This window comes from Mirounga leonina, unplaced genomic scaffold (genome assembly GCF_011800145.1).
Source record: "Mirounga leonina isolate KUSES-001 unplaced genomic scaffold, KU_Mleo_1.0 Mir_114, whole genome shotgun sequence".
NCBI lineage: Eukaryota > Metazoa > Chordata > Mammalia > Carnivora > Phocidae > Mirounga > Mirounga leonina.
Genome location: NW_023270265.1, coordinates 37,976,872 through 38,000,657, shown reverse-complemented (window position 1 = coordinate 38,000,657; position 23,786 = coordinate 37,976,872). Strand labels below are relative to the sequence as shown.

At 55.1% G+C, this 23,786-nt stretch overlaps 2 protein-coding genes across 6 annotated transcripts in view; one reads left to right on the top strand and one right to left on the bottom strand.

Annotated features, from left to right (window-relative positions):
* AFAP1L2 (actin filament associated protein 1 like 2) overlaps positions 1–7,801 on the top strand; it is a 94,734-nt gene extending 86,933 nt beyond the window's left edge. For 3 of the 5 annotated variants that reach the window (XM_035029522.1, XM_035029506.1, XM_035029527.1), the window contains exons 12-19: positions 412–557; positions 1,395–1,506; positions 2,154–2,393; positions 2,476–2,653; positions 2,948–3,103; positions 4,745–4,938; positions 5,043–5,165; positions 6,057–7,801. In XM_035029522.1, coding sequence (XP_034885413.1) covers positions 412–557; positions 1,395–1,506; positions 2,154–2,393; positions 2,476–2,653; positions 2,948–3,103; positions 4,745–4,938; positions 5,043–5,165; positions 6,057–6,083 — 1,176 coding nt within the window. In that variant the 3' untranslated portion in view covers positions 6,084–7,801. The other 2 variants (XM_035029520.1, XM_035029512.1) reach the window with 2 other exon arrangements.
* Positions 7,802–9,320: 1,519 nt separating this feature from the next.
* Positions 9,321–23,786, bottom strand: part of VWA2 (von Willebrand factor A domain containing 2) — a 37,201-nt gene continuing 22,735 nt past the window's right edge. Inside the window, exons 6-13 of the mRNA XM_035029534.1 lie at positions 20,927–21,060; positions 20,200–20,332; positions 17,800–17,855; positions 15,110–15,217; positions 13,412–13,984; positions 11,460–12,011; positions 10,768–10,893; positions 9,321–9,913 (exon numbers count right to left, since the gene is read on the bottom strand). Coding sequence (XP_034885425.1) covers positions 9,825–9,913; positions 10,768–10,893; positions 11,460–12,011; positions 13,412–13,984; positions 15,110–15,217; positions 17,800–17,855; positions 20,200–20,332; positions 20,927–21,060 — 1,771 coding nt within the window. The 3' untranslated portion in view covers positions 9,321–9,824. The remainder of the gene's footprint in view (positions 9,914–10,767; positions 10,894–11,459; positions 12,012–13,411; positions 13,985–15,109; positions 15,218–17,799; positions 17,856–20,199; positions 20,333–20,926; positions 21,061–23,786) is intronic.

Here is a 23,786-nt window from a genome sequence, read left to right as displayed (position 1 = left end):
GACTGGCTTTATTGAAACTGTAGACAAAAATAAATTTGAACTAGGGATCTGGTCTTGTATATATGGATTAGGGTGATAGACTGCCACGTGATAGTTTATAAAATAGAGGCGTCAACCTCAAACGCATGCTCTCCGGGCTCATTAGCCTTCTAGAAATACGTGTCCGTGAATTACATTTGGTACTTGGGACAGACGTTCACAGCATCAGCGAGGGGGCAGCAAGGTATCCCCAGGGGCAGGAGATGTTTGGAGGCCCAGGGATGAGATAAGCTAGTGACAGTGAGGGCGCGTGGCCCCCGCCTCTCTCTGAGGCCTGGGCATCGGGGTGGGGGTGCTGCTGGCCTGGCCAGGAGGGCTGGGCACCAGACGGCACACTCCAGCTCTGCTCATGTCCCTCTCGGCCTCCTCCAGGCCAAGTCTTCTGAGGAAATGGGCCACTGGCTAGGCCTCCTGCTCTCTGAGTCAGGCTCCAAGACAGACCCGGAAGAATTCACCTACGACTACGTGGATGCCGACAGGGTCTCCTGCATCGTCAGTGCGGCCAGAACCTCTCTGCTGTGAGTGCTAAGGGGCTCTGCTGCATTGCACCCTCCGATTCCCAGCCACGCTTCAAGATGTGGGCCCAGGCTGGCCTCCCGTGGCCTGTTCCGTCATGCAGGCGGCAGCTGAGAACCCAGGGTCAGCCCAGTTCTACCTGGCAGCGGGAGGCCCCGGGCCCAGGAGCAGCGAGGAGCTGAGCCAGACCTGGTGGTGGGGGCGCATAGCACCTTCGTCCTGGTGGACGCTCTCCAACTCCTTACGGCAGAGTTGGTGCCTTTCCTGACCATCCGCTTTCCTTACTGCTCCCCCGTGGAGTCCTAGCCCACTCTGGAATATGCAGGGTCCATACTTCTGCTTTCCAGGCAAGCGGACTGGGCTCAGGGAGAAGCGCTCCTGGGTTAGGGTGGTGGTGGGGGGAGCTCTCGTGGAAGCTGGCCTAGCCGCCGCGGTGGGATCCGTTTTCCTGTGTGCAGAACCAGGGAGGTGCCTGGGCTGGGCTGCCCAAGTGCATCGTGATGACATAAGAAAGGATTTCGTGGTTGGAAGGAGGTCTTAAAAGGGAGGAATCCGGGCGAGAAGGCAGTAGGATCCGGAGAGGAGGGGTATGGGGCAAGGGAAGTTTGTTTTCCTGGAAGAGAAATTCAGGACTGGGAGTTCCAGTAAGAAGGGCCTGGGAAGAGAGGGAGGAGATAACCCTAAACAAAGTTGAAAATGAGGTCGATGCCAGTGCCCAGGTCTCCCGCACAGCCTGCAGCTCCTGCCGCACCTCTTATTGTCATGAATCCCTGGAGACTGGTGGCTTTCACCGCCCTGTTCCTCATCCGCCTCTCGCTGTGTCTTGCCGGGTCTTCCAGACTGATGCAGAGAAAGTTCTCGGAGCCGAACACTTACATTGACGGCCTGCCCAGACAGGACCACCAGGAGATGCTGTATGACGACGTGGAGACATCGGAGCTGACGGCTGTGGTGAGGACCCAGGCTGGGCAGCGACCTGGGCTGTCCCGTCCTCCCCTCACCAAACCTCGATGCCAGAGATCGGCAGATGGTCCCTAAGACGGGTGGATTCCAAGTCGCCTGCAGGGTGCAGGAACCTAGTGCAACAAGGCCATCTTGTGTGCAGTGCACCTGGCTTGGGGACTTGTCTAGCTCAAATAGCTGGTGAACCACCCCGGGCAGGGTGAGGGGTGGGAGGAGTCGCGATCAGGAACAGCAACACCATTAACCTTTGAGGCCCAAACTGATAGTGAACAATCATAGTGACGGCAGGTTCCACTTACTGGGCACGGAACTGTGTGCCGTGCTGAGGGCTTCTGTGCATTGTCTCATTTAATCCTCACCGTCCCCCAGGGATGTGCACTAGTCTCTTCTCTACAGATCAAGACATGAGATTCAGGAAGAGTAAATATTATGTCCTGGGTCTCCCACCTCCTGAATGGAAAAGCCAGGACTTGAACCCTGGCCTTTTAAGTCCAGTCCACTGGAAGCTTCCCCAGGAGGGGGGGTCCCTGTGAACTCCAGTGCGGGGCACGGACAGGAGGCAGGTCTGGTGCCCCCTCCACAGCCCAGCGGGCAGAGGCGAAGGTGAAAGCCACCTGACTGTCTCTTCTCTGCAGGTGGAAACTCCCGAGGAAGCTGCCCCTGTGACAGAGGCCCCAGGCGAGTCCCAGCCCGACCGAGTGTACCTGGACCTCACACCTGTCAAGTCCTTTCTGCTCAGCTCCGGTGGTGCACAGGCTCGGGCCCAGTCCCCGCCGCCATCCCACCCGGACCCCCCAGCCGAGACTCTCCCTGCAGACCCGGGCCCTGCCCCAGATGAGCCCCTGGCGGAGTCTCCAGAGAACCCCGAGTTGCAGGTAAGGTCGTCCCCCAGCAGGTAGGCTGGCCCCGCCTTCGCAGCCCCTGGGCCGGCTGAGCCGTGTTTGCTTTCTCCCAAAGCAGATGCCGCGGCAGGAGAGTCCAGAGCCCCAGGAGCCTTCCCCAAGAACCACAACAGTCAAAGTCCAGACTGAACAGCAGAAAGTCTCCTTCCCGTCGAGCTGCCCCGACACTGCGGCCGTCACCCCGGCTGGGGCCAGCCCACCTGTGAAGGACAGGTTGAGGGTGACCACAGCAGGTGCCTATGTTAGATAAGAGTTGATGGTTTGGAAATGGCTTTGAGAAGTTAGTCCAGCTCCCTCCCTTTCAGACGCAGGAATAGAGGTGAAGAGAGGTGAAGAGACTTGCCCAAGGTCACACAGCAGAGAAAGCGTGGGCCCAGTTTCCTTGTCTGTCCCTGCCAGGCTGGCCTGGTGTTCACCTCAACCCACTGCCAGAGCCTCGGGTTGTGTCTGAGCCTTGGCGGGGACGTTGGGACGGCCCTTGTGTCCCAGCCTGGCTGACCTGGGGCTTCTCCTCTCTGGGTCCATAGAGATCAAACTTGGCAAGAATAGGACAGAAGCCGAGGTAAAGCGGTACACAGAGGAGAAAGAGAGGCTGGAGAAGAAGAAGGAAGAAATCCGGGGGCACCTGGCTCAACTCCGGAAAGAGAAACGGGAGCTCAGAGAGACCGTGTTAAAATGCACAGGTGAGGGGCCTCCCAGGTAGAGAGGGGCAGGCAGGGGGCTTGGGCTCTCCGCAGGAAGAATCCGGATCTGTGCACCTGCCTGCGGCCCATTAGCCTTCGCCCCGTCCATCTGTGGTGCAGGTGGGTGCTCCCCCGCCCTGTCCAGCATCCCCAGTCTTCATTTCGTTAAAGTGAACAAAAATTTAAGACACTTGCAAAGAAATCAGAGTCCATGTAGCTGATTTTCCAGATGCTTCCCCCATCACTCAGCAGCCATCTCCTAGAAGAAACTTGCCTTTTAGGGGACCCTCTGAAGCACTTAACCTCATTTTCATAGAGTCCATCTCAGTGCTTATTTAATATGTAAATTACAGAGTTGCACCCACAAGTGCAAGTGGTGGAAGCAGGTTTGGGGACAACCCCAGTTGATTCCTTGGAAGCTTCGAGCATGATTGTGCTCCCCTGACCTTCCTCCGCCAGAGTCACCCACTTTCTTTGTCCTAGAACAGCTTTAGTGAGCTACAGGTCACAGCCCGTACAACCACCCCATTTACGGTGTACAACGCCGTGGTTCTTAGGGTCTTCCCCGGTCTGTGCCATCAGCACCAGTCACCCTCAGAACATCTCGCCGCCCATCCTTGTTCGCGGTCACTCCCCATTCCCCCCACCCTCGGATCCCTGGGCAACCGCTAATCTGCTTCCTGACGGGGGCTCAGTTTCCTTTCGGCCCAGCCCAGACTGCAGAGCTGGGACGTGTGCTCACGAGCATGACCAGAGGCTCATCCCCGACAGTCCTTGCAAACCTGGAGCGTGAGCTGGGCAGAGAGGCAGGGCAGGGAGCCCCGGCCCTTTCTCTCCCATGTGGATTCTCTGGGCAGGAGAAGAGAAAACATCCACTACAGTTTATTCTCCTGGCAAAAAGGCCTGAAGATCCTAAGCTAATAAGGCCACAGAGCAAAAGAAAGTAATTCTCAAAGCACAGATACTGACCACTGATCTAGGACTCCACTTCCAAAACCATCAATAACATCTTCTCAGCTTGTTCTCCATAAATTTTTCTTAAACACCGGCCCCTGTGCCTGCTTGTCCTCAGGGGTGACAGGTGACTGCTCACCCTTGGTTTGGAAAGAAGGCATACATCATCTTAGTGGCTGTTGGCCCAGAACTCACTGCCAGGGGAAACCATGGTGCCATGTGGCTTCGCTGGAGAGTCCTGAGCCATCCTCTTCTGGTGCTCGAGTACCAACCTGAGCACTCCAGGGGGAGAATGAAACAGGACTGAGGAAGTGCCAGGGCTGAGGACCACCGCTCCCCATCGGCTTAGGGGAGCCCGGAGTGCCAGAAGGATTGAGGGGACTGTGTGGGGCAGCTAGAAACAGCACAGCCATCCTCCAGGGGTCATTAATAAAGCTGCTCTCTCCCTGGGGGTCTGCTGCAGCAATAGCAGGTATCAAAACAACCGAGAGCCCCGAAGAACCTCCCAGAAGGTTCAATACCTCAGACCATGCCATCTGGTGAAGGCAGAGCTCTCTTCCCCCAGAGCGCCCTCCAGCCTTTGCAGGATGCAGACGTCGGAGCCTGCTCTGAGTGTGGGGAGCCGGAGTTGGGGTCCACACCCGCCGGGGGTGCCGTTCCCTGCAGCCAGCTTAATTCCCTTTGCAGACAAGGGAGTCCTGGCCAGCCTGGAGCAGAGGCTGAAGGAGATCGACGAGGAGTGCAGGGTGGGGGAGAGAAGGCGTGTGGACCTCGAGCTCAACATCGTGGAGGTGAAGGACAACCTGAAGAAGGCGGAGGCCGGGCCCGTGACGCTGGGCACCACGGTGGACACCACCCACCTGGAGAACGTGAGCCCCCGGGTGAGTGGCGGGAGTCGCCTGCAGGGCCGCCCGGGGCGGGGCTGGGGGGAGCGGGTCACACGTCCTGCCCTTGGCTCAGGCCTCGCTCTCCTCTTACCGCTCAGCCCAGAGCTGCCGCCCCCACCCCTGCCCCAGACTGTACGCCGGTCAACTCCGCCACAGCGCTCAAGAACAGGCCTCTTTCGGTCATGGTCACGGGCAAAGGGACCGTCCTCCAGAAAGCGAAGGTAAGCGGTCACGCCCAGCCTCCTTCAGGGCCACCAGGGGACGGCGAAGGGGGGGCCCCTCCTCTGCCCCGGGGTAGCACTCCCCGGCTTCAGGCACCGGCTCCGAGGGGGCTCTGCCCTCACGCAGGGGCTCGGGCTGCGCTCCGCCTTTGGCTCAGTCTCTGGCCCTGACCAACCAGAAAGGCGCGAGCGCTGGGTTCAAGCGTTCTGACCAGTCAGCCTGAGGACACTTGATCCTGCAACTGTCCGCCACTCGATTATGCGTAGGTTCCAGGGCGATCGCCTCAGTTCAGAGACAGGCTGGCCAGTTTTCCAGTCAAAAAGTCAGTGATTCTAAAGGCCTTCTGAAAGAAACCGATTCAGAGAGGTGATAGGATTGGCCTAAAGCCCCCCAGCCAACTGGTGGTCAAGGCCTGGCAAGGTGTAAACGAGGACAGAGGCCGTTACTGGGCTCCTCCCTGAGGCTAGATGAAAAGTGCTCTTAATCTTTTACTCGTCTGCATAGTAAAGAACGTGCCTAGGGCAGCCTTTGCTTGTGGCAAACTCTGCTCCCGATTCCTGTCCTGCCCGCCCTGCTGGACAGATTCTGAGTGACTGACCGCTCAGTCCACACGAGCCTGAGCTACTGCTCCCTCACTTCCGTGGCCGACACTGCACATCACCCCAGTGAGCTCTGCTCTGCCACATCCTCAAAACCCTCTTGGCAGGTGCCCCACATCGTAAATAGCCACGGGTGGAAACGTAACCGCCATCTCTATTCCGAAATGCTTCTATGCTTCAGAAAACTATTTCTCCTGACCTTGTTCTGTGTAGATGGAGGTTGCTACAGAGGATAACTAACTCTCTTCTTGGGGGGTGGGGGGCGGTGCTGGTATTTGAATGGCACTCTAGGAATGGGAGAAGAAAGGAACAAGTTAGGAAACAAGCTTCATCTAAAGACTCTCCTGCCATCACGGACCTTGGTGACAATCCTGCTTCATTAAAGTCTTCGTTAAAGCAGCAACTCTGTGAAAAGGTGAGTCTGCTCAGAAGCAGAAGGAAGGACTCTGGTACTCTGGGTGGAGAGCGCAGGCAAAGAGGAGGCTCGGTCTGTTTTCAGAGCCAAAGGAAATAATAACAACAAAGGGAAGGCTTCTCTGGAGACCTAATTGCTACTGGATGGAAACAAGACATTGCTGTATTTAGGGGTATTCTGTGTTTCTTCTTTGAAGTTTTCATCAACTGCTTTATCAAGCTTTTTAAGTAGTGAAAAGCATCTGATGGTGGGACTTTGGTGGAAAAGAAATCAAGGTAGCAGGACCCTGTTCTTCTGGTCGTGTGGCTTTGGTGAGCAAGGAGACCTCAACTCCTGACTGTCATCTCTCACCCACGTGTCGACTTCCCTCTAACATTAGCAGGTCCGAATCAGTCTTCCGTGGTTTCCACCTGTGTGAAGCCATCATGACATGCTTTTTGAGAAACAGGTAACAGGGGAGAATATTTGGGACCAAGCTGAGGTGCTGTCCCCACTAAGTTAAGGACTTCTTTTCAGCCTAAAGCAGGCTTGAATCCATTGCTTTTAAATAAAATTTTAAATGATGCTGTATTATATAGAAAAAAAATGTTTAAAATCCTGTAATTTAGAACAGCGAAAAGTGTCTTTTTCAGATTTAAAAGTATCTTTTTGAGGTCCGACTTTTTACATTACCGTAGGAGGAAAGATATACCAAGTGTTTACAGATGCAGTCCTGTGGCCAGGCCATTTTTAGGGGAAAAGTTCAAGTTCTGCTTAATGTCCAGGCCCCTTCCAAGAAAAACATGGTGAATTCTGGTTCGGGTTGATGCTCTCCTCCTCCTAAAATTGGCAGTGCTGTTCTTTGTGTCTTCTCTTCTGATACAGTGTTTTGTTTTGTTTTTTTAATACCGATTGAAACATTTCATCTGTCGTTCCTGCCTCGTTTCTGGGGATTGTCAGTCAATCAGCATTCTCTAACACTGGTTCCTGAGAACTAAAGGTCTTTTGATTTCTGTTGTCTTCCTAATCCCAGGGCATTTATTTCTTTTGTCATATACACTTGGTGTCCTTTATCAAGTGAATTAGACTTTTTTTTTTTTTTTAATAAAACGTTACTTGTATTTTGGGGTTTTCTTGTAGTTCATGGAGTGGCTTGGGGCGGTGCCTGTAGACGTCTACCTTAAGGGGGAAACATCTTGGTTATTTACACACTGAAGTTCAAAATATGTGTAGTAAAAACTAGTAGAACTGCAAGGTGCGATCCTAGCAGACTTTAAGCCCCCTCAACTCAAGCAGCGGAGGTAAGGCTGGAAGAGGATTTTCCCAGGATAACACAAAGGAACACCTGTGATCGGTTTCTGCAGATAAGTGGCTGGAAACCCGTACTCCTAGAAGTGAAACAAACACACTCCTAAATAATTCTTGGGGAAAAGAAACGTACCAATACTTGGAAGGTTGCCTAAGGAGTAACTAAGCAAGTTCCATGCGTGAATGTCTTTATTTAAAAAAGGACAAAATCTGGCTCATTGAAATGACTAATACGATAAAGAGACAACCTAAGGCAAAATTAAATAGGAGAACTGAAAAAAAAAGGCCTTTAGTTTGAAGAATATATATTTTCCATTTTATAAAGTTAGCGTAGTTCTGGTACCAAATATCCAACACAAATCACAGAAGAAAAACCAAATCTCATTTTTTGGACAAAGATGAAAAAACCTTAATATTGGCAAGTGAAATTCAATAGTGTTTAAAGAATCGTGCATCATGACCAGATCATGTTTATCCAAAAAGCAAAGGTGATTCAACAACTGAAAATATGCTAATGGGCCATTTATGATATGAACAGATTAAATGTGAACATCATCTCCACACTTCTAATAAAGTATTCCTAACCTGATAAAGTAATCCACAGAAAATAACATAGGATGATGGAAGATCCTTTCAGGTCCAGAAACAGATACCACTACTTTTTAGAACATTATCCTGGAGGTCCAAGAAATGCAAACTGACAAGAAAAAGCACTTGTATAAACATCAAAAGGAAGAGATGAGTCTGATTACTTATAAGTATCTTTCTAGAAAAGAGAATTAGGGTTATAGCATCCAGCAAGTTGGCTGGAATCAGGATCATTCAGAAAATAAAAGATTGATGACCTAGCTGCAGTGTTTTAGTTTTTCCAAGGAGAATGTATTTATACATTGCTTGTGTAATTAAAGGCCAGTTTCTTTTAAAAGAAAGGAATTCCCTCTGCTGCTACTGGGGTGCGGAGAGGTTTGAACTATTCAGTGGGACCTTCCATAGAAAAGGTTAAAAAAAAAAAAAAAAAGGCTCGAGGGCTGGGGCCTAAAAATAGAAACAGCCTTCAGTGTGTAAGTCCAGAGCCCACATTTCTGTGTTTTTTCTATAGTCAGAGCAATTCAAATGGGATGTCCAAACATCAGCCCTGACCCAAAGAGCTTACACTATACAATGATGAAACTGCTGTCAATTTAAAGACGGGAAGGTTCAAGTTCTTTGACATCACCTCCTACCACAGCAAAGGTAGTAAGGGAGTGAAAATGACCTTTCCTTTGTGATGTGTAACGCCACCTTCGGAGGACCTCTGCCAGGACTTTAAATCAAAGTAGCCTTGAACATTTGCAGGTAAAACATTTACGTTATTTACATTAAGTTTAGGTCACAGCTCTTTCGCAAAGGTTTCACTGAAAACCCAAATCCAAACCACATAACCAAGGGGAAGAAGTGTTTCCTGAAGACCGCAGGGGTGAGTACCTAGTTTGCCAGAAATATATCCCAGCTGAGCCTTCCTGCCACACGGGTCCTGTTAAGTAACCAACATCATTTCTGGAAACATTCCTTTCAAAACTAGACATGAAAAGCAAAAGCACCTAGACAGCATAAGATCGATGCTTCAGAAAGCCAAATACCCTCTAAGTGTCTCTATGCCGTTATTTTGTTAAGAATTCCACTCCTCCTTGTCCTACTGAAAAAGCAAGCAATAAACACCCCACCACCAGCCCCCCCTAAGTAAGCTCTCAAGGAAGCCCCTCCAAGGGACTGTAGCTCAGGAGCCGGGCCAACGTCACTGGGCCCCTGGAGACCGGAGCGGTCTGCGCGCTCGGCCCCTCCCACATAGGCTGGTTCGTGGTCACATTCCAGTCTGGACTCTAAGTCTTTGCCACCCACAGATCCGGTCACAAATGCCATTCAAGCCCCTTCCCAAGCTGAAAGCAAATGCACTTGCACATCTTTGGGAAAAGACGTGTGAAAAGGCCCACGGCTTTTCAGTCTCGAAGTGCCGTGGCTCCGCGGGCCGGAAGGACACTAGTGCTCGCCGCCTCCTGAGCACTGCCGTCCCGGCGACGTTCTGTTTCGCGTTTGCTGTGGGCAAAGTGAGCTTCCAGCGGGCCATCGAAAGTCTCCAAGCTCCTTTGTCCGTCCTCGGGGGGCGCTGACCGAGGACACCGGGGCACGCCCAGGCACACAAAGTCAGCATTTCCTTACACATCAAGGCTTTTCTGCAGCGGCCGTAGTGGCTGTCCCCAAGCGGGACGGTCGCAGTCGGGGCAGCCCCTCTCTGGGGCTGAGGGACGCGGGCGGGGCCGGCAGGAGCCGGAGGTGGCCGCTCGGAGGACCCCGGGAGACCGGAGGGGGCAGGCGTGCCCTCAGCGCCCGGGGCGCCCAGGCCTCCTGGGTGGGCGCTGGGAGGGGTCGGGCTGCTGCCCTCCTGCGGGGCCGTCTCCTCGCAAGGACCCTGGGAGAGAAGCGGCCTTGAGGACAGGAGGAGTGGCTGAGCCCTCTTGTCACCAGGGGGCAGCCCGTGGGCCCCCGCGCCCCTCTCCCTTGCTCGCCAGCCCAGCAGAAGTGCCAGCCCAGAGGCCCTGGCTGCCTGCCCTTCCCGCCCGCCACCCGGCCTCGGGAAGCCACGCTCTGCCGGCGGCTGAAGACCCGAGGCTGCGAGCGGCACCCGGCCTCCAGCTCCTCTAACTGGAGCGTCACGAGCAGGAGCCACAGTGGGCCCCTAATGCTGCCCGGCACGACTGTCCCGTTCGGACCCCGTCTCTCCAGGGCCATGACTCCTCTCTGCTCCAACCACCAGCACCTCCTCCCGTCCTCCCTCGGCTGATGGCCGTCCCCCCCATTTCACGGAGCACAGAGGAACGCTCAAAGACGAACTCCTACCAGCCTCCAGCAGCCTCTACCCACCTCCCCGCCTCCCCGCCCGCGTCCTGCCTTCCAGCCCTCCGCCTCCACCGCGCTCCCAACCCAGGCCTTCCTGGAGACCCTCCTCTCCCAGCTGCTGCTACTTTCCTCCACGATGCCTAGCGCCGGCAGGCCACGAGCTGTACTCGTTCGCCGCCCGTCTCCCGCACCCGCATGGGAGCTCCGGGAGGGCGGACCTTCTCCTCGTCTGTTCACCGCTATGTTCCCTGCACCTAGAAGGGCGCCCGGGATGCAGGCGGCGCCCACCACGTCTCGCGCTGGAACCGCCCAACCATCAAGGAGGCCTTCCGCTGAGCACGCGCCCTCGACCCTGCGTTCAGCGGAGTCCCTGGGGCTCCGCCCCGCACCCCCAGCTCCCCCAGGCAGAGCCAGCGCCCCACTTACGGTTCCCACAGTGGGGGCCCTGCCAGCCGCCCCGGCACTCGCAGCGGTAGCTCCCGTTCTGCAGGACGCAGGTACCCTCGTGCAGGCACGGGCTGGGCTGGCACAGGCTGACCGGCCGCTTGGCTTCTACAGGGGAGAACGTGCCCAGCAGGCCCAGCCGGGGTCAGCCCCAAGGCCCCCTCCTCTCAGGAAGCCCAGGACAGGGGTGAGGCCACACATGTCCGTGTTTCCGTGGGCCCTTCAGCAGGTTGGAGGTCAGCACACGGTTGGGGGCCCACACTGCTTGGCTAGGCCAGAGACCCAACGTCCACCCAGCTCTCCTACTGCTTACAGAGACTCTCTCCCTCTCTAATGTGCTGTGCACACAGCAGTGTTTACTGTGACGAAGGCCCTTTTAAAAAGGCAGAAAGGAGGTCGCTGGCAAAAGGATGCCTTGGGGTCAGGCTGGCCTGGCTGCGGGTGTTCCTGGCCCTGTCGTTCACTACACAGGTCAGTGTTAACCCGGGTCCTTAGGTTCCTGGGGGAATCTGTAAGTATCTGAATGAGGCCTTCTGTTCAAACGAGGAGCAAAAATTCTCAAGTTTGGCCATCCTTGCAACGTACCTGTACTTGTACCTGAGGGTTCAGGCTGAGTCTCCCCCCCCGGCCCCCCCCGGAAGGGGACACTGAAGGGCGGGGACTCCCCCACTCACCTGCACATATCCACTCGAGGAGCTCATCCTGCTGGTACCTCAGGTCTGCGTAGCTTGCCACGTGGATCAGGGAGTCCCGGGGACCCGCGAGCCTCCGCAGCGCCTCCCTCAGGACAGGCCCCACGCCCACCACCAACGCGGAGACGCCGTTGTTCCTCAGCTTCCGGATAGGGACAGCTGCGTCCTCCACCCCCATCCCGCCTGTGAGCAGCACCACGGCCTTGGGAACACCAGGCCGGGCGCCCCTCTGGACAGTCATCACTTTGTCATAGACGTGCAGCAAGGCTGTGCCCGCCGAGCCCACCCCGCCCAGGTAGGGGGCCTGGCTTGTGGCCCGCAGCACCGCGGCATGGGTGAGATGGGTGTCCAGCCCGAAGGTCGTCTGGACCTGGCTGCCGTACACCACGAGGCCGACCTGTGTCACGTCCGGGTTCACGTCAAACTGCAGCGTGAGGCTTCTCACGAAGCTCTGCATCTGGGCGAAGTTCTCAGGCCCCACCGAGGCCGAGGCATCCAACACGAAGAGCAGGTCCAGTGACTGTGCCTGGCAGCCTGTGGGCACCCGCAGCTGAGCCTCGGGGCAGGCTCTGCCCAGCAGAGCCCCTCCTCTGGACCAGGCCAGCAAGAGGGACCACTCTGGGTTGGGCCAGCCAGGCTGTCCCCTGCAATAGCCACCCTCCACCCTCTCCTAAAATATTAGGACACGTGAATGCCAGGCCAGACCACATTCCCAGACTCCCTGGCAGATAGGTGTGGCCATGTGTCTAAGTTCTGATGGGATGTGGTTGGAAACTGTATAGTTTCAAAACCTGTCCTCAAAAGGACGCTACCTGCCTTCTACTTCCCTTCTCCCCACTTCCTGCTGGCTGAGAAACTGTGACCTCGGACCTAGAGGTGGAACCACAAGGTAGCCAAGACACCCTGTGGGCTGAGGCCACTCGCCTCTGAACTGTGAGAAAAATGAACGCCTACCATGTGTAAGCCACTGAGCTCTGGGGACCCTTTGTGACAGAACTTCGCCTGTACCCTCATCCATCCCATTACTGAGCACCTTCCATGCGCCATGCACTATAATCCAGGTGCTAATTACACCAAGTGGACAAAGTGGGGCCCTGCCTCCCCTCACTGGGCTGACGGTCTGTGGGGAGACAGCCATGAAACCAGCACAGAGTCACAAATACCGTGAGCAGGCGTGGGGGTGGGGGGAGCAGGGTACCAGGAGACGGACCAGCAGGAGCAACAACGAAGTAGACCGGGAGAAGGGGTCAGGGTCTCTGAGGAGTAAGTGTAAGCTGGGGGCTGGGCGGCACGTCGAAGGCAGGGAGGGGGCCTGAGTGGCTGCTCCCCCCGCCTCCACCCTGCGCAGGGGCTGTAGAGAAGTCTGAGGCACCAGCCACAGGGAGCTCTCAGAAGCCAGTGGAAGGAGTTCGGGTTTTATTCCACGGCAGAGGGGAGCCAGGGAGAAGGTTTAGGCATGGAGTAAGTGGATCGGATTCACTGGTTTTTAAAAGCCGCTCCAGGGCGCCTGGGTGGCTCAGTCGGTTAAGTGTCTGCCTTTGGCTCAGGTCAGGATCCCAGGGTCCTGGGATGGAGCCTCGCATCGGCCTCCCTGCTCCCCCTCTGCCTGCCACTCCCCTTGCTTGTGCTGTCAAATAAAATCTTAAAGAAAAAATAAATAAAAAGCCACTCCAGCCCAAGGAATCTCTGAGCATCTGGCAACCGAGAGGAGCCTAAGAAGACATGATGACTACCTGTAATGTAGGGTCCCAGAGAGAATCCTTGGAACAAAACCAAAAATCCTTGGTCTCTAAGTAAAACTAAGGAACTCTGAACTAGGCATATGGACCTTAGTAAATAATGATGTGTCAGTATGGGCTCATTCATTCTGACAAATGCACCCCGTTAACCCCTTACAAGAGGAACCCCACTACGGCGGAGCGCCGGGACCTCACCTGGCCGCGGCCGGCTGCACAGCTTCCGCCGCAGCTCAGGGATTCGGTGGAACAGGTCCTGCGGGCCGGCGTGGACCAGGACGCGCTTCGGGCTGCCGGTGATCTCCTCCAGCTCCGCCCGCACGGCCTCGGTGCCCACTCCCAGCAGGAGCAGCTCTCGGGCCCTCGCGTGACGTGCGGGGCTGGCCACCTCGTCCTGGGACGGGGACTCGGTGAGCAGGACCAGCACTCTGCGCAGACGGTCCCGGCCCGTCCTGGCGGCGCTCCCAAAGCCGTGGTCCGCCGCCTGCCGCAGGGCATGGCCCGTCAGGGTGGCGCCACCGCCGAAGGGAAGGCCGTCGAGGCTCCCGAGCAGGGCCGGCACGTCCCGGTACTCGCCCACGGGCACCGCCAGGGCCAGCTCCCCGCTGTACCAGGCCACCCCCACGCGGGCCCGGGAGTCCTCGCTCAGCGACGCCTGCAGAAACCGCTTCACGAAGGCCTTGGCCCGCAGGAAGCCCTCCGGGGTGGTGCCCGCTGAGCTGGCCAGCAGGAAGAGGACGTCGACCCTGCACTCCAGGCTCAGCTTGGGGGCTGCCAGGATCACAGCGGCCCTTGGTCACGCTATGGCCACCGGGAGCGTGCAGGTCACCGTCCCACCCGAGACGCCCAGCCACCCTACCGGGCAGGAGAAACCTCCCTCCCAGGAGGGAGACAGGCCAGAGACACTGAGGCAGCAGGGGCTGGGGAGCACCTCACGGAGTTAGACGGGACCAGACCCGGCTCTCCCTCCGGGTCTCCATCTGACCACTTTTTAAAAACTAAAATGTAACCTAGAACTTTCTTCCCTTACGCTTCTTGTGTCCTGTTGGAGAAATCTGTGTCTACCTCAAATCATGAAGATACGCTCCTTTGTTTCCTTCCAGAAGCTTCACTGCTTTGCCTTTTATATTTAGATCTATGATCCAACTGAAATGGGTTTGTGTGTAGCTTGTGAGGTAGGGGGTCAAGTTTTGGTTCTCCCATATACATCTCCAGTTGACCCAGCACTAGATTTTTTTAGGTGATTACTTAAAAATTTTTTATAATATATATATATATATATATATGTATTAAAAAGTTACTGTTTAACAAGCTCCTATGTGTCAAGCATTGTTACAAAGTGCTTTACATCTACCTTACTTAAAACTCTCCTCAACCCTACAGGGTAAACCCTATTATAATCTCCATCTCATACCTTTTTTAATTTTTAAAAAAATTTTTTTGATGTAGTGTTCCATGATCCATTGTTTGCATATAACACCCAGTGCTTCATCTCATACCTTTAAAACAAAAAAGGGTTTAGGCCCCTTGCTCCTTTTCCTATGAGAGGGGAGACGAGACTCTGCCCAGAACCAGGTCTCAGAGTCGGACTGGGGTCAGCCTATAACTGGGCCCAGCAGCACTCCGAGGTGGAGCAGTGACCCACTCTAAAGCCAGTAAGCCAAGAGCCACTGTCCTACCCAGGGCACCCCAACCCACTGCAGTTACTTACTCTCGGGGCACTCTCAGAGGCTATTTCACATGCAACATCAGATCAGTGGTGTGCTGGCGAGGTAGGTGGCTCTGAACCTCAAGGGCCCATTTCTACCTAGTAGCTAGCGGGGCGGGAAGTGGATGGGGGAGCCCAGGCTCCACTGCTCCCCAACGGTCCATCTTAGAAGTCCCGTGCATACGTACCGCAGTTAGCCTCCCCTCCAAAGGCCGGCGGGCAGAGGCAGTGGTACCTGTCCCGTCCTTCTGGAACACACGTGCCTCCATTCTGGCAGGGCTGCGAGTCACAAGCGCCTATCAGAGAGATGCCCATTAACAGCCTAGCACATCAGCTCAGACTCAGGAAGGGGTTTGGCCAGAGGTCTGAGTCCGGCAGGCCCCCCCGCCCCACCAGGGCCCAGCTCCCTCTTTCCCCCAGGACCACTAGGGACCTAGCCACACAACTGTGGCAAAGGGGACGGAAAGCGAGTGAGGTGCACAAAGGAGGGCCTGGGTGTGGGTGCAAAGGACACGCCGTGGTGGGCTCTATCAGGCCCTGCGTGAACTACAGGCTCACAGGGGATGTGCCAATGGCCCCTGGGCTGTTAGGATCTGAACTGCATCCCTCCAAATCCATATGTATCAGTCCTAACCCTCAGCACCTTGGAATGTGACCGCATTTGGAGAGAAGGACTTTAAAGAGTTCATTAAGGCTAAACGAGGTCATAGGTGGGGCCCTAATCCAGTCTGACTTGTAAGAAGAGCAAGAGACCCCAGTGAGGTGCACAGAAGGCAGGCCACGTGAGGATGCAAGGAGCGGACGACCTTCGACAAGCTGAGCAGAGAGGTTCAGAAGAAACAGAACCTGCTGACACCTTGATCTTGGACTCTCAGCCCCCACAACCGTGAGAAAGTAAATTTCTGTTGTTTAAGCCCCCAGTCTGTAGTACTTTGTTATGGCAGCCCCGGGAAACTGCATGACATGACTTCATCACCACCCCTGCCTGCCAAGGAGCCCTGGAGGTGGCCGTGACACTGAACTGGTGTCGGACCCGGGCTCGCTAAGGATGAGGATCTCAGTAGCATCACGGTGACCGCACAGATGTCATGAGACTCCGGGAACACAACGGTGTGCAAGGTGCCATTCCTCAAGTTCTCCGTGGTGGTTTTTAATGGCCTCTGCAGGCCAACACAGCCAAAGAGGGAGCCTTTGGCTCCTGGAGCCAACAAATGTGGCCTTCTCCACTCACTTGGGCACCTTAATTAGCTGCAGCAAGCCCCAGTATCCTCCACTAAAAAGGGATGATGAGAACTTGTTCCACGGTGGATTGCATGAGCTAATCCACAGAAAGTCTCAGCACAAAGCCTGGCATGAAGCCAACACTCCATAACAGGTGAGGACAGCATTTGTTTTTGGATGTGAGGTCCAAATCTTGGGCAATGTCTCTTTCAAAGGAGCTATTTTACCCAGGGAACCACAGCCCACATCGGAAGTGACCTATCTGTGATCCCTTCTGGTCAATCTCTGAGCTCTGTATCAGTTACTCTAAGATGCAGATAATACCACATGACCTCCCTCCCAGAGTTACAGAGAACAGATGGGATCTTCATGAACTCATGTGTCTTACATTCAAAGGGCTTACTAAGTAGCTGAGTGTGGTTACCACTGGAAGTGGCAATTTTCTGTCCTTCGTACATAAAAATGTTGATATACTACTACTTGGTGGTCACATCACTGAAATTAAAGTTTTTGAAGGCAGAAATTATTGAGGCTCACTGAGCACCCAGGCCTGCTGTTCTGTCCGCTGGTGTATCATGGAAACAACCGGGGGGCTCGATAACAGCACCAACACCGGCCTTTAACTGAGCAGCTCTTCTGTGCTAGGGACTGTGCTAAGCACCACACACGCATGATCTCATTTCACTGCCCGATGAGGTGCGTCCTCTACAGGCCCCCGCATTTTGGACGGGGCAACTGAAGCTCAAGGACGAGAAGTCACATGAAGATCGTACAGCCGGGAAGGGGTAGAGCTGGGACTCAGACCCAGGTCACTGTGGTTCCAAAGCCTTAGGTGCTCAAACTTGAACTGCTGAGCAGAAACAACCCAACTTTCAGTGTCTCCTGTGTTTCAGAAGCCAGCAATGTGGGAACTTTAAAACAGGATGCCAAGGAGATCACAGGCCCACGGTAGGAAGGACCACTGGCTCTGCTCCCAGGAGATGTGCTCCTTGCCTCATCAGGAGAAGCAAATCCATAAAGGGCTGATGCCAACACACTTGAGTGTAATTTCTCTGCTCCCGGGTCAGTGGGATGCACTGGACCCCCAGGTGAGGAGCAGGGAGGCCCACTGGGGAACAGGCTGAATGATGCCTAATGGTATTCGTAAGTCCACCTGTTTGCTTGGGACTTCGTAGCTGATGAAGCACTTCTGTGGGCATTACCTACTGAATCTCCCACTAGGATCCCATTTATGATACCACCTATCATACAGAGCAGGGAAATGGGGATTCCAGGCATGGGACAACCATTATCCCTGTTTTATAGAGGAGGAAACTGAGGCTTAAGTGGCCCAGAGTTTGGTGCTGGATGTGAGGCTTTCTATCTGCAAAGCTGGTGCTCAATGCGCGCGCTCTTCTCTGCCTCTCGTCAGTGCAAGGGGCAATGGTTAGGGAAGGCGATTCCAAAGTCTTCACTCTGTTCTTAGTGAAAAATACCACTGAGCAAAGGAGGAATGAGTGCAGTAGGGGCATGCTTCTCTGCCCCTGAAATGCCTGTCTCTCCGCCCCAGAGCTGGTTCCCACTCCGCCCTCTGCCCCAGGAGTGCAAACGCCCCTTTAGAAGCCAGCTGAGTCCCAGGGCCCAGAAAGAGCTAGAGAATCCAAGAGGCAGACTGTACCTGGGCAGGTGGTCCTGTAGCAGGTGGCAGGGTGGGTTAGGAACACTCTCTTCCAGCTATAACCCAAGGGAGCAAATGGTAGAGATCAAAAGTTTAACAGGAATGCGGAAACCTGGAAGGTTATTTGAGACGCTAAAAGCTAATATAAGATTCCTATGCAGATAGGGGTCAAGAAAGACCACCTTGTTTTCTTTGCTTCTACCCCAGCTTTTAGCTGCACACAGAGCGGGGAATGTTTCAAACTACCCAGGAACAGTTTTAAAAAATGTAAGTTGGCTATCATGTCAGAATTTGGAAATAATCTGTGCTCAAAATTCTATAAACTGTGAGAAGAGCTTTCTATTCTGAGTTACTTTCCAGGGCTAGCACCATGCAGGGGTGGGGGCGGGGGGCAGGAAATAGTGGGAATTAGGCAAGTGGATTCTGGCTGTGTGACTCCCCCAGGCTGCCCACCACTGGGGCAGGCTAATGAGGCTCACCTCTAGGGCAGAGTCTTCCCTGGAGCAAAACATCCACTGGGGATAAAAGCCAAGTCAATTACAAAACTCAAGGAGTTGCTGCAATCAGGAGTTTGCCAAGCTGCCAGCTCATTAAAGAGAAATCTTCTCCCTCTCCACATCTACTCCTAGTGACTTCATAAAACGGCAAGTCCTAGCCCAGAAAGCTCTGTGGACCCCTCCCAGTCCTGCACGGGGAATCGGCGTTGTTGGAGCAGAGACTGGCCACAGGACTTTGCCTGGATGTGCACATGGCTCCCTCCTGGGCTCCCTCAGGTCTGGACTCTGTGCAAGGCCTTCCTTGCCCACTCTATTTAAAACTGCAACCCTGCTCCCAACCACCACCCCCCCCCCCCCCCCCCGGCCCCCCCCCTCATTCCCTTCTTCTCTTTTGCCCTTAGCACTACCCCACAGTTTGTTTTAGGCATTCATTGTGTTTACTGCTGCCTCCTGCCCCTGGAGTATCAGCTCATGAGGGCAGATTTGTTTCTGAGGAATTCAGGCCAATTCCCCAGGACCTGGGACCGTGCTGGGCACGGAGGAGGCCCTCAGTGAGTGTTTCTTGAATGAGGGAATTGATGAAGAGCTTAGTATAAGTAGGCATCATTCCAGAAGCCTGACTATTAGTGCACACTACCTATTAATTCTCTGCTTGCTCTCCACAGCCCTCCCTTTCAAATGTAGAAGGAGGTGGTGGGAGGGTCCCAGCTCATTGGTGGCCCTGTTGGAATTAGAAGTTCAGCAGCCTGACTCCAGAATCTGAGCACAAAGCCATGAAGTATACCTTACCCATCAGCCTCTCCTGGGGCTCCCAACTCTAAACGCCTCTGCCTGGTGCCACTGGGTTCCCCCATCTTTCAAGACGGTTCAAGCAGCCCCTTCTCCATGATGTCCCAGGGAGGACAGGCCCCATCCTGGCACCTGAGACACCTGACGGTGGTCACTGGTCTTCTTGTCCAACGCCCCTTCTGGACCCTGAGCTTCTTGGGGGAAGCATCTGTACCTGTCTCCTCACTGCACGCTGCTTGACTCAGAGCGGGCACTCGGAACACGTTCAGTCGGAAACAAACTGCCTCCTTTCACTCGGAAGCTTGGGTTCTGAAGAGGGCCTCTAGCGGCCTCTGCCACAGCCCTATTTCCTCTGCCCCATGTGCAGGGCACGGCCCTTCCCTGCCAAGACAGTCTTTGGACTCCCCATCAGCCCAGCACGATGGCTCGTGGCTTCTCAGCCAATCCATTTCTTTGCTGTGTCTCCTGAGCTCATCACCGAGAGCAGGCCAAGGGGCAAAGATGCAGCTGGCTCAAACGTTACCCCTGGCTCTCCAGGAAAGGCAAGAGGATGGGATCACCAGTTGCTGACCTGCTGTCCTGCAGGAAGTCTGGATAAAGGGCCAAGGGACAGTCCAGGAATTTTTGAAAAAATGGCTGACCACTGAGCAGCAGGTGCTCTAGAATGCCTGAGCTCAGCTCTGATGAGCACTGCATTCCCCCATGGCCTCCCCAGCTGGAATTCAACCAACACCTTAAGCCTTCTGCCTCGCTCAGCCCCGTAAATATGGAAACTACTATTCAGAGGAACCAAATTACCAGACCACCATCCCAAGTCCAGACCACAGCCCTATAGAGACTGGCTTTGCCTCATCTATGAGCCTTCCAGAACAGCTGTGACCCTGTCACCCTCGCTCACTACGGGCACCTGGGCAGTGTGTCTACAAAACTCTGCCACTGTGTCGCTGTGACCCTCCCTGTGACCCCTCAACTCTGTCCCTGTCTCCCTCCCAGGTCTGATCCCTGTCACACTCCGTGGCCAAGACCCCAAACAGCTGTTCTCCCTGCAGCACGTGAGCCTCCATCTCCACCCAGACATGCCCCCCGGCTCTGACCCCAGACCACGAGGACAAACCTGGAGAAGGGACAGAGCGCCGCCAGCACGGCTTCGGTCCCCCGTGATCCTCTCCAGCACGGGGCACTGCCGACAAGCTCCCTGACCGTCTCTAGCGTCTTGCGCTCACAGGGGTGAGGCTGGACCTTGCAGTCTGTGTCCGCAGGGCACACCGATGGAGAAGACAGGGTTATGCCTCCTCCCCCCAGCCATGGTTCCATCACCCTCGACCCTGGCCACCCTCTGCCTCTTGCAGGGCAGAGCACACCGGGGCAGGGCCCCTGCTCAGCACTGGCCAGGCGGCCGGGCTCTGAGCATTTCCTCCGCACACAGCTTTTACATCCTTGCACATGTGTGTTCTTTTTACATAACATGCTCCTGGGTAGACCCTGACGATGACAACCAGGAATGCAGAGACCTCACCCCAGCTGAAGCTGACCATGTTGGGGAGCTGAATGCCTCTTCCCCCTGAGAAGGGGAGAGGCACAGGGGACCCCTAGATCTGGGCCCCAAACCTGGGCCCCTCTATCCCCCAGACACAAGCTCAGGGTTCCCAGCTGAGAAAGCCCACAGGGCCCGACACAGAGAGGTCGGGAGAGCAGAGCACCCCGGCGCCCAAGCTGCTAGACCCCATTCCTCTTGCCTTCCACCTGCCTGGGGAGCCTCTTGACCTCCAGCCTCGGGGAACCGTCCCCACCCCACTTGCACCAAGGGCAAGACCCCTCCTTCCCAGCCTGGAAGGCCTTACCTGGAGAGGCAAAGGTGCAGACAGCAGCCTTGCTGAGGGTACTTAACAGACCGTTGGTGGCATCCTCTGCCTGCTCGGCCGTGAGCACGTGCTGCTCCCTCGGCTCGCTGGCCAGCGTGTGCAGCTCCTCCCACCTGTCCCCAGGCCCCAGCGGAGAAGTGAGAGCCGCTCCGTGCCCACCCCCCGCCCTCCCGCCCACCCTACACCATACACCCTGCACCATGGGCTCCTTGCAGACAGCAACACGACCCCACCGCTCCAGAGTCCAGCCAGGCTGCAGATATGGTCCAGAAGTGAAGCAGAGCAAGACCCCGAGGATGCTCAAGCATGGGTCCTAACATGTGCCTGCCAGATTCACCAACTCCCTCGGAGGAAAGCCTCCCCCTCAGATCCAGCAGCTTTTACTGGAGACACGGTCCTCACGGATGCAGTGGTCTGGCCGCGTCACCCAGAGCCGATGAGAAGAGTATAAGCAGAAAGGAAATGAAGGAAGGTGGTTGTGCGTGGTGGCAAGACAAGAACAAACAAGGCCAGCTTGTGACAGAGAAAAATCCTGAAGAATGAGAGACAGGGGACGTACGAACTCAAAGGCCAGCAACGTGAGGCTGTGTGGAGGAAGGAGCCAGCACACTTTGAGAGCCAGAGGGCACTGCTCTTAGGGCCCAAGACAGAAATGGCGAGGGGCATGATAACCTGGGCCGTGAAGAAAGCGTTAAATGATGCTGAGAAAGCTTTCTGAGAAGACAGGGTAGTCAGTAATGCGTTTGGAATCCTGCCCATCAGAAATTCATCCAAACCAACCAAGGTTTGGCATTGTGGCCGAAACTTCATTTATCTCTAAAATTCACTTATGTAAAACTCCCCATTCCCCTCTGAAGCCATGGAAGCCAGACCTTCCCTCCAGGATGAGGACAGGACCTGGCACGCACGGGGGGGGGGGGGGGGGGGGGCGCGCGTTCAGAGGGCCACTCTCCCAGCCCAGCAGCACATTTTCACAAAAGCCAGAGCTGAGAACCATCAGGGAAGGGGCTCCATGAATACGACCAGGAGGAAAGAGGCAGGTGTTTGATCCCATACAGAGCCTCACCCTGCCCACAGCAATGGCTGTCAAACTTTGGGGGGCATCAGAATCACTGAGGGCCAGATAAAACTGCCGATGGAGGCACCTCGCCCCAGAGTTCTGGATTCAACGGGGTAGGGCCCGATCGTGTATGTTCCCAACATGTTCTCACTTGCTGATGCCGCTGGTCCAGGAAACACACTTTGAGAACCACTGGTCAACAGTGACCCGGCCTTTGACCAGCAGTTGGGTGAGAGGAGTCAGGAGGGCCTGGAAACCCAATGGGCTTCCTCAGACGGTTCCTGTGGCTGAGCAGTGTCCCCTCTCCTGACCCAGGGCTTCTCGAGTCCTCTACGTGAGGGGCACTCAAAGTGTGGTGTGTGGGCTGGTGTAGGCCGCCATATTGTTTCACCCTCGTCCAGAACCAGACAAGCACAGACACTGAGTGAACACTCAGAACCTAGCTGTACAGCAACTTGATGGAGTCCTTTTCGGTTTGCTTGAATCAGATAGTCAACATTTGAGCTCAGGGTCTTTGTTTTTTTTTTTTTTTTTTTTTTAAGATTTTATTTATTTGACAGAGCACAAGCAGAGGGAGAGAGAGGGAGAAGCAGGTTCCCTACTGAGCAAGGAGCCCGATATGGGACTCGATCCCAGGACCCTGGGATCATGACCTGGGCCGAAGGCAGCCGCTTAACCGACTGAGCCACCCAGGCGTCCCGGTCTTTGTTTTTTATTTTACTTTCCTAGTAGTTCATTTGTACTGTATTTCTCTAAAGTCTCAGGCCACAATGGATTAACACACAAAGCAAGGCAAACTGGACCCCCGCCACAGACGGTCTGAGAAGCACTGCTCCTATAGCAGCTAGAGAAGAAAGCCCAGAACTGGCCACGGATTTCCACCATCTGGGAGGCTCCAGCCTCACCAACAAACTGGGCAGCTGTGATGTGCACGGTAGTCTATTCAGCACCGTGGCGGGGGGGGGGGGGTTGGTGAGCCAGGAAGCAACACCCTCGTCTCCTCTCTCACCGGGTTTATCTCCTCACGTGTGAGGACACACAAAGAGCCCATGGTAAGGCGGTCTCGCCACCAGTAACAGACAACAGCACGGTGACAGTGGTGACGACCGTCAGCACCACCAGGACGTGGCCCGGAATGTCCCCTTGGTACTGCACATGCTGGTCCGTGGGGGTCTTCCCTCTCTGCACTCACCCCCTAGGCGATCCTCAGGCAATAAATGCCACCCTCAAGTACAAGGTCTCTGTCTATCCTCTCTCTTGTGCCCCGGACTCCAACATCCAGCTGCTGACTCAGCTTTTGACCCATCTGCACCTCAAACTTGGGTCTGAAACAGAACTCTGCTTCCCTGATTCTTCCCCAGTCCTCCCCATCTCAGGAAACAACACCCCCTTTCCCTGTGGGGCTCAACCCCAAATCCTTGACTCTTCCTTCCACATTCCATTCAGAGGCCACTCTGAGGCTCTGCCTTCAGAACAGACCCTTGGTCCGACCATTCCTCAGTGGCTCCCAGTGCTTCCCCACTACACGCCACCGTTACCTCTTGTGTGAGCAGCTCCAAAGACTGCCTGACTCGATGCCCCACGTCCCCCAAAATTGCTTCTCCTTCCACCTCTATTCTCTACCTGGCAGGCAGTGTCATCTTGTAAAACAGTAAGCTGATACGTGTCATTTCCCAGCTCGAAGTCATCGAAAGACTTCCCAATCTACTCGCAATAAACTCTCAAGTCTTGACTCTGACCCACAGTCTCTAGACCTGACTCCCACCTACCTCTTCTGCC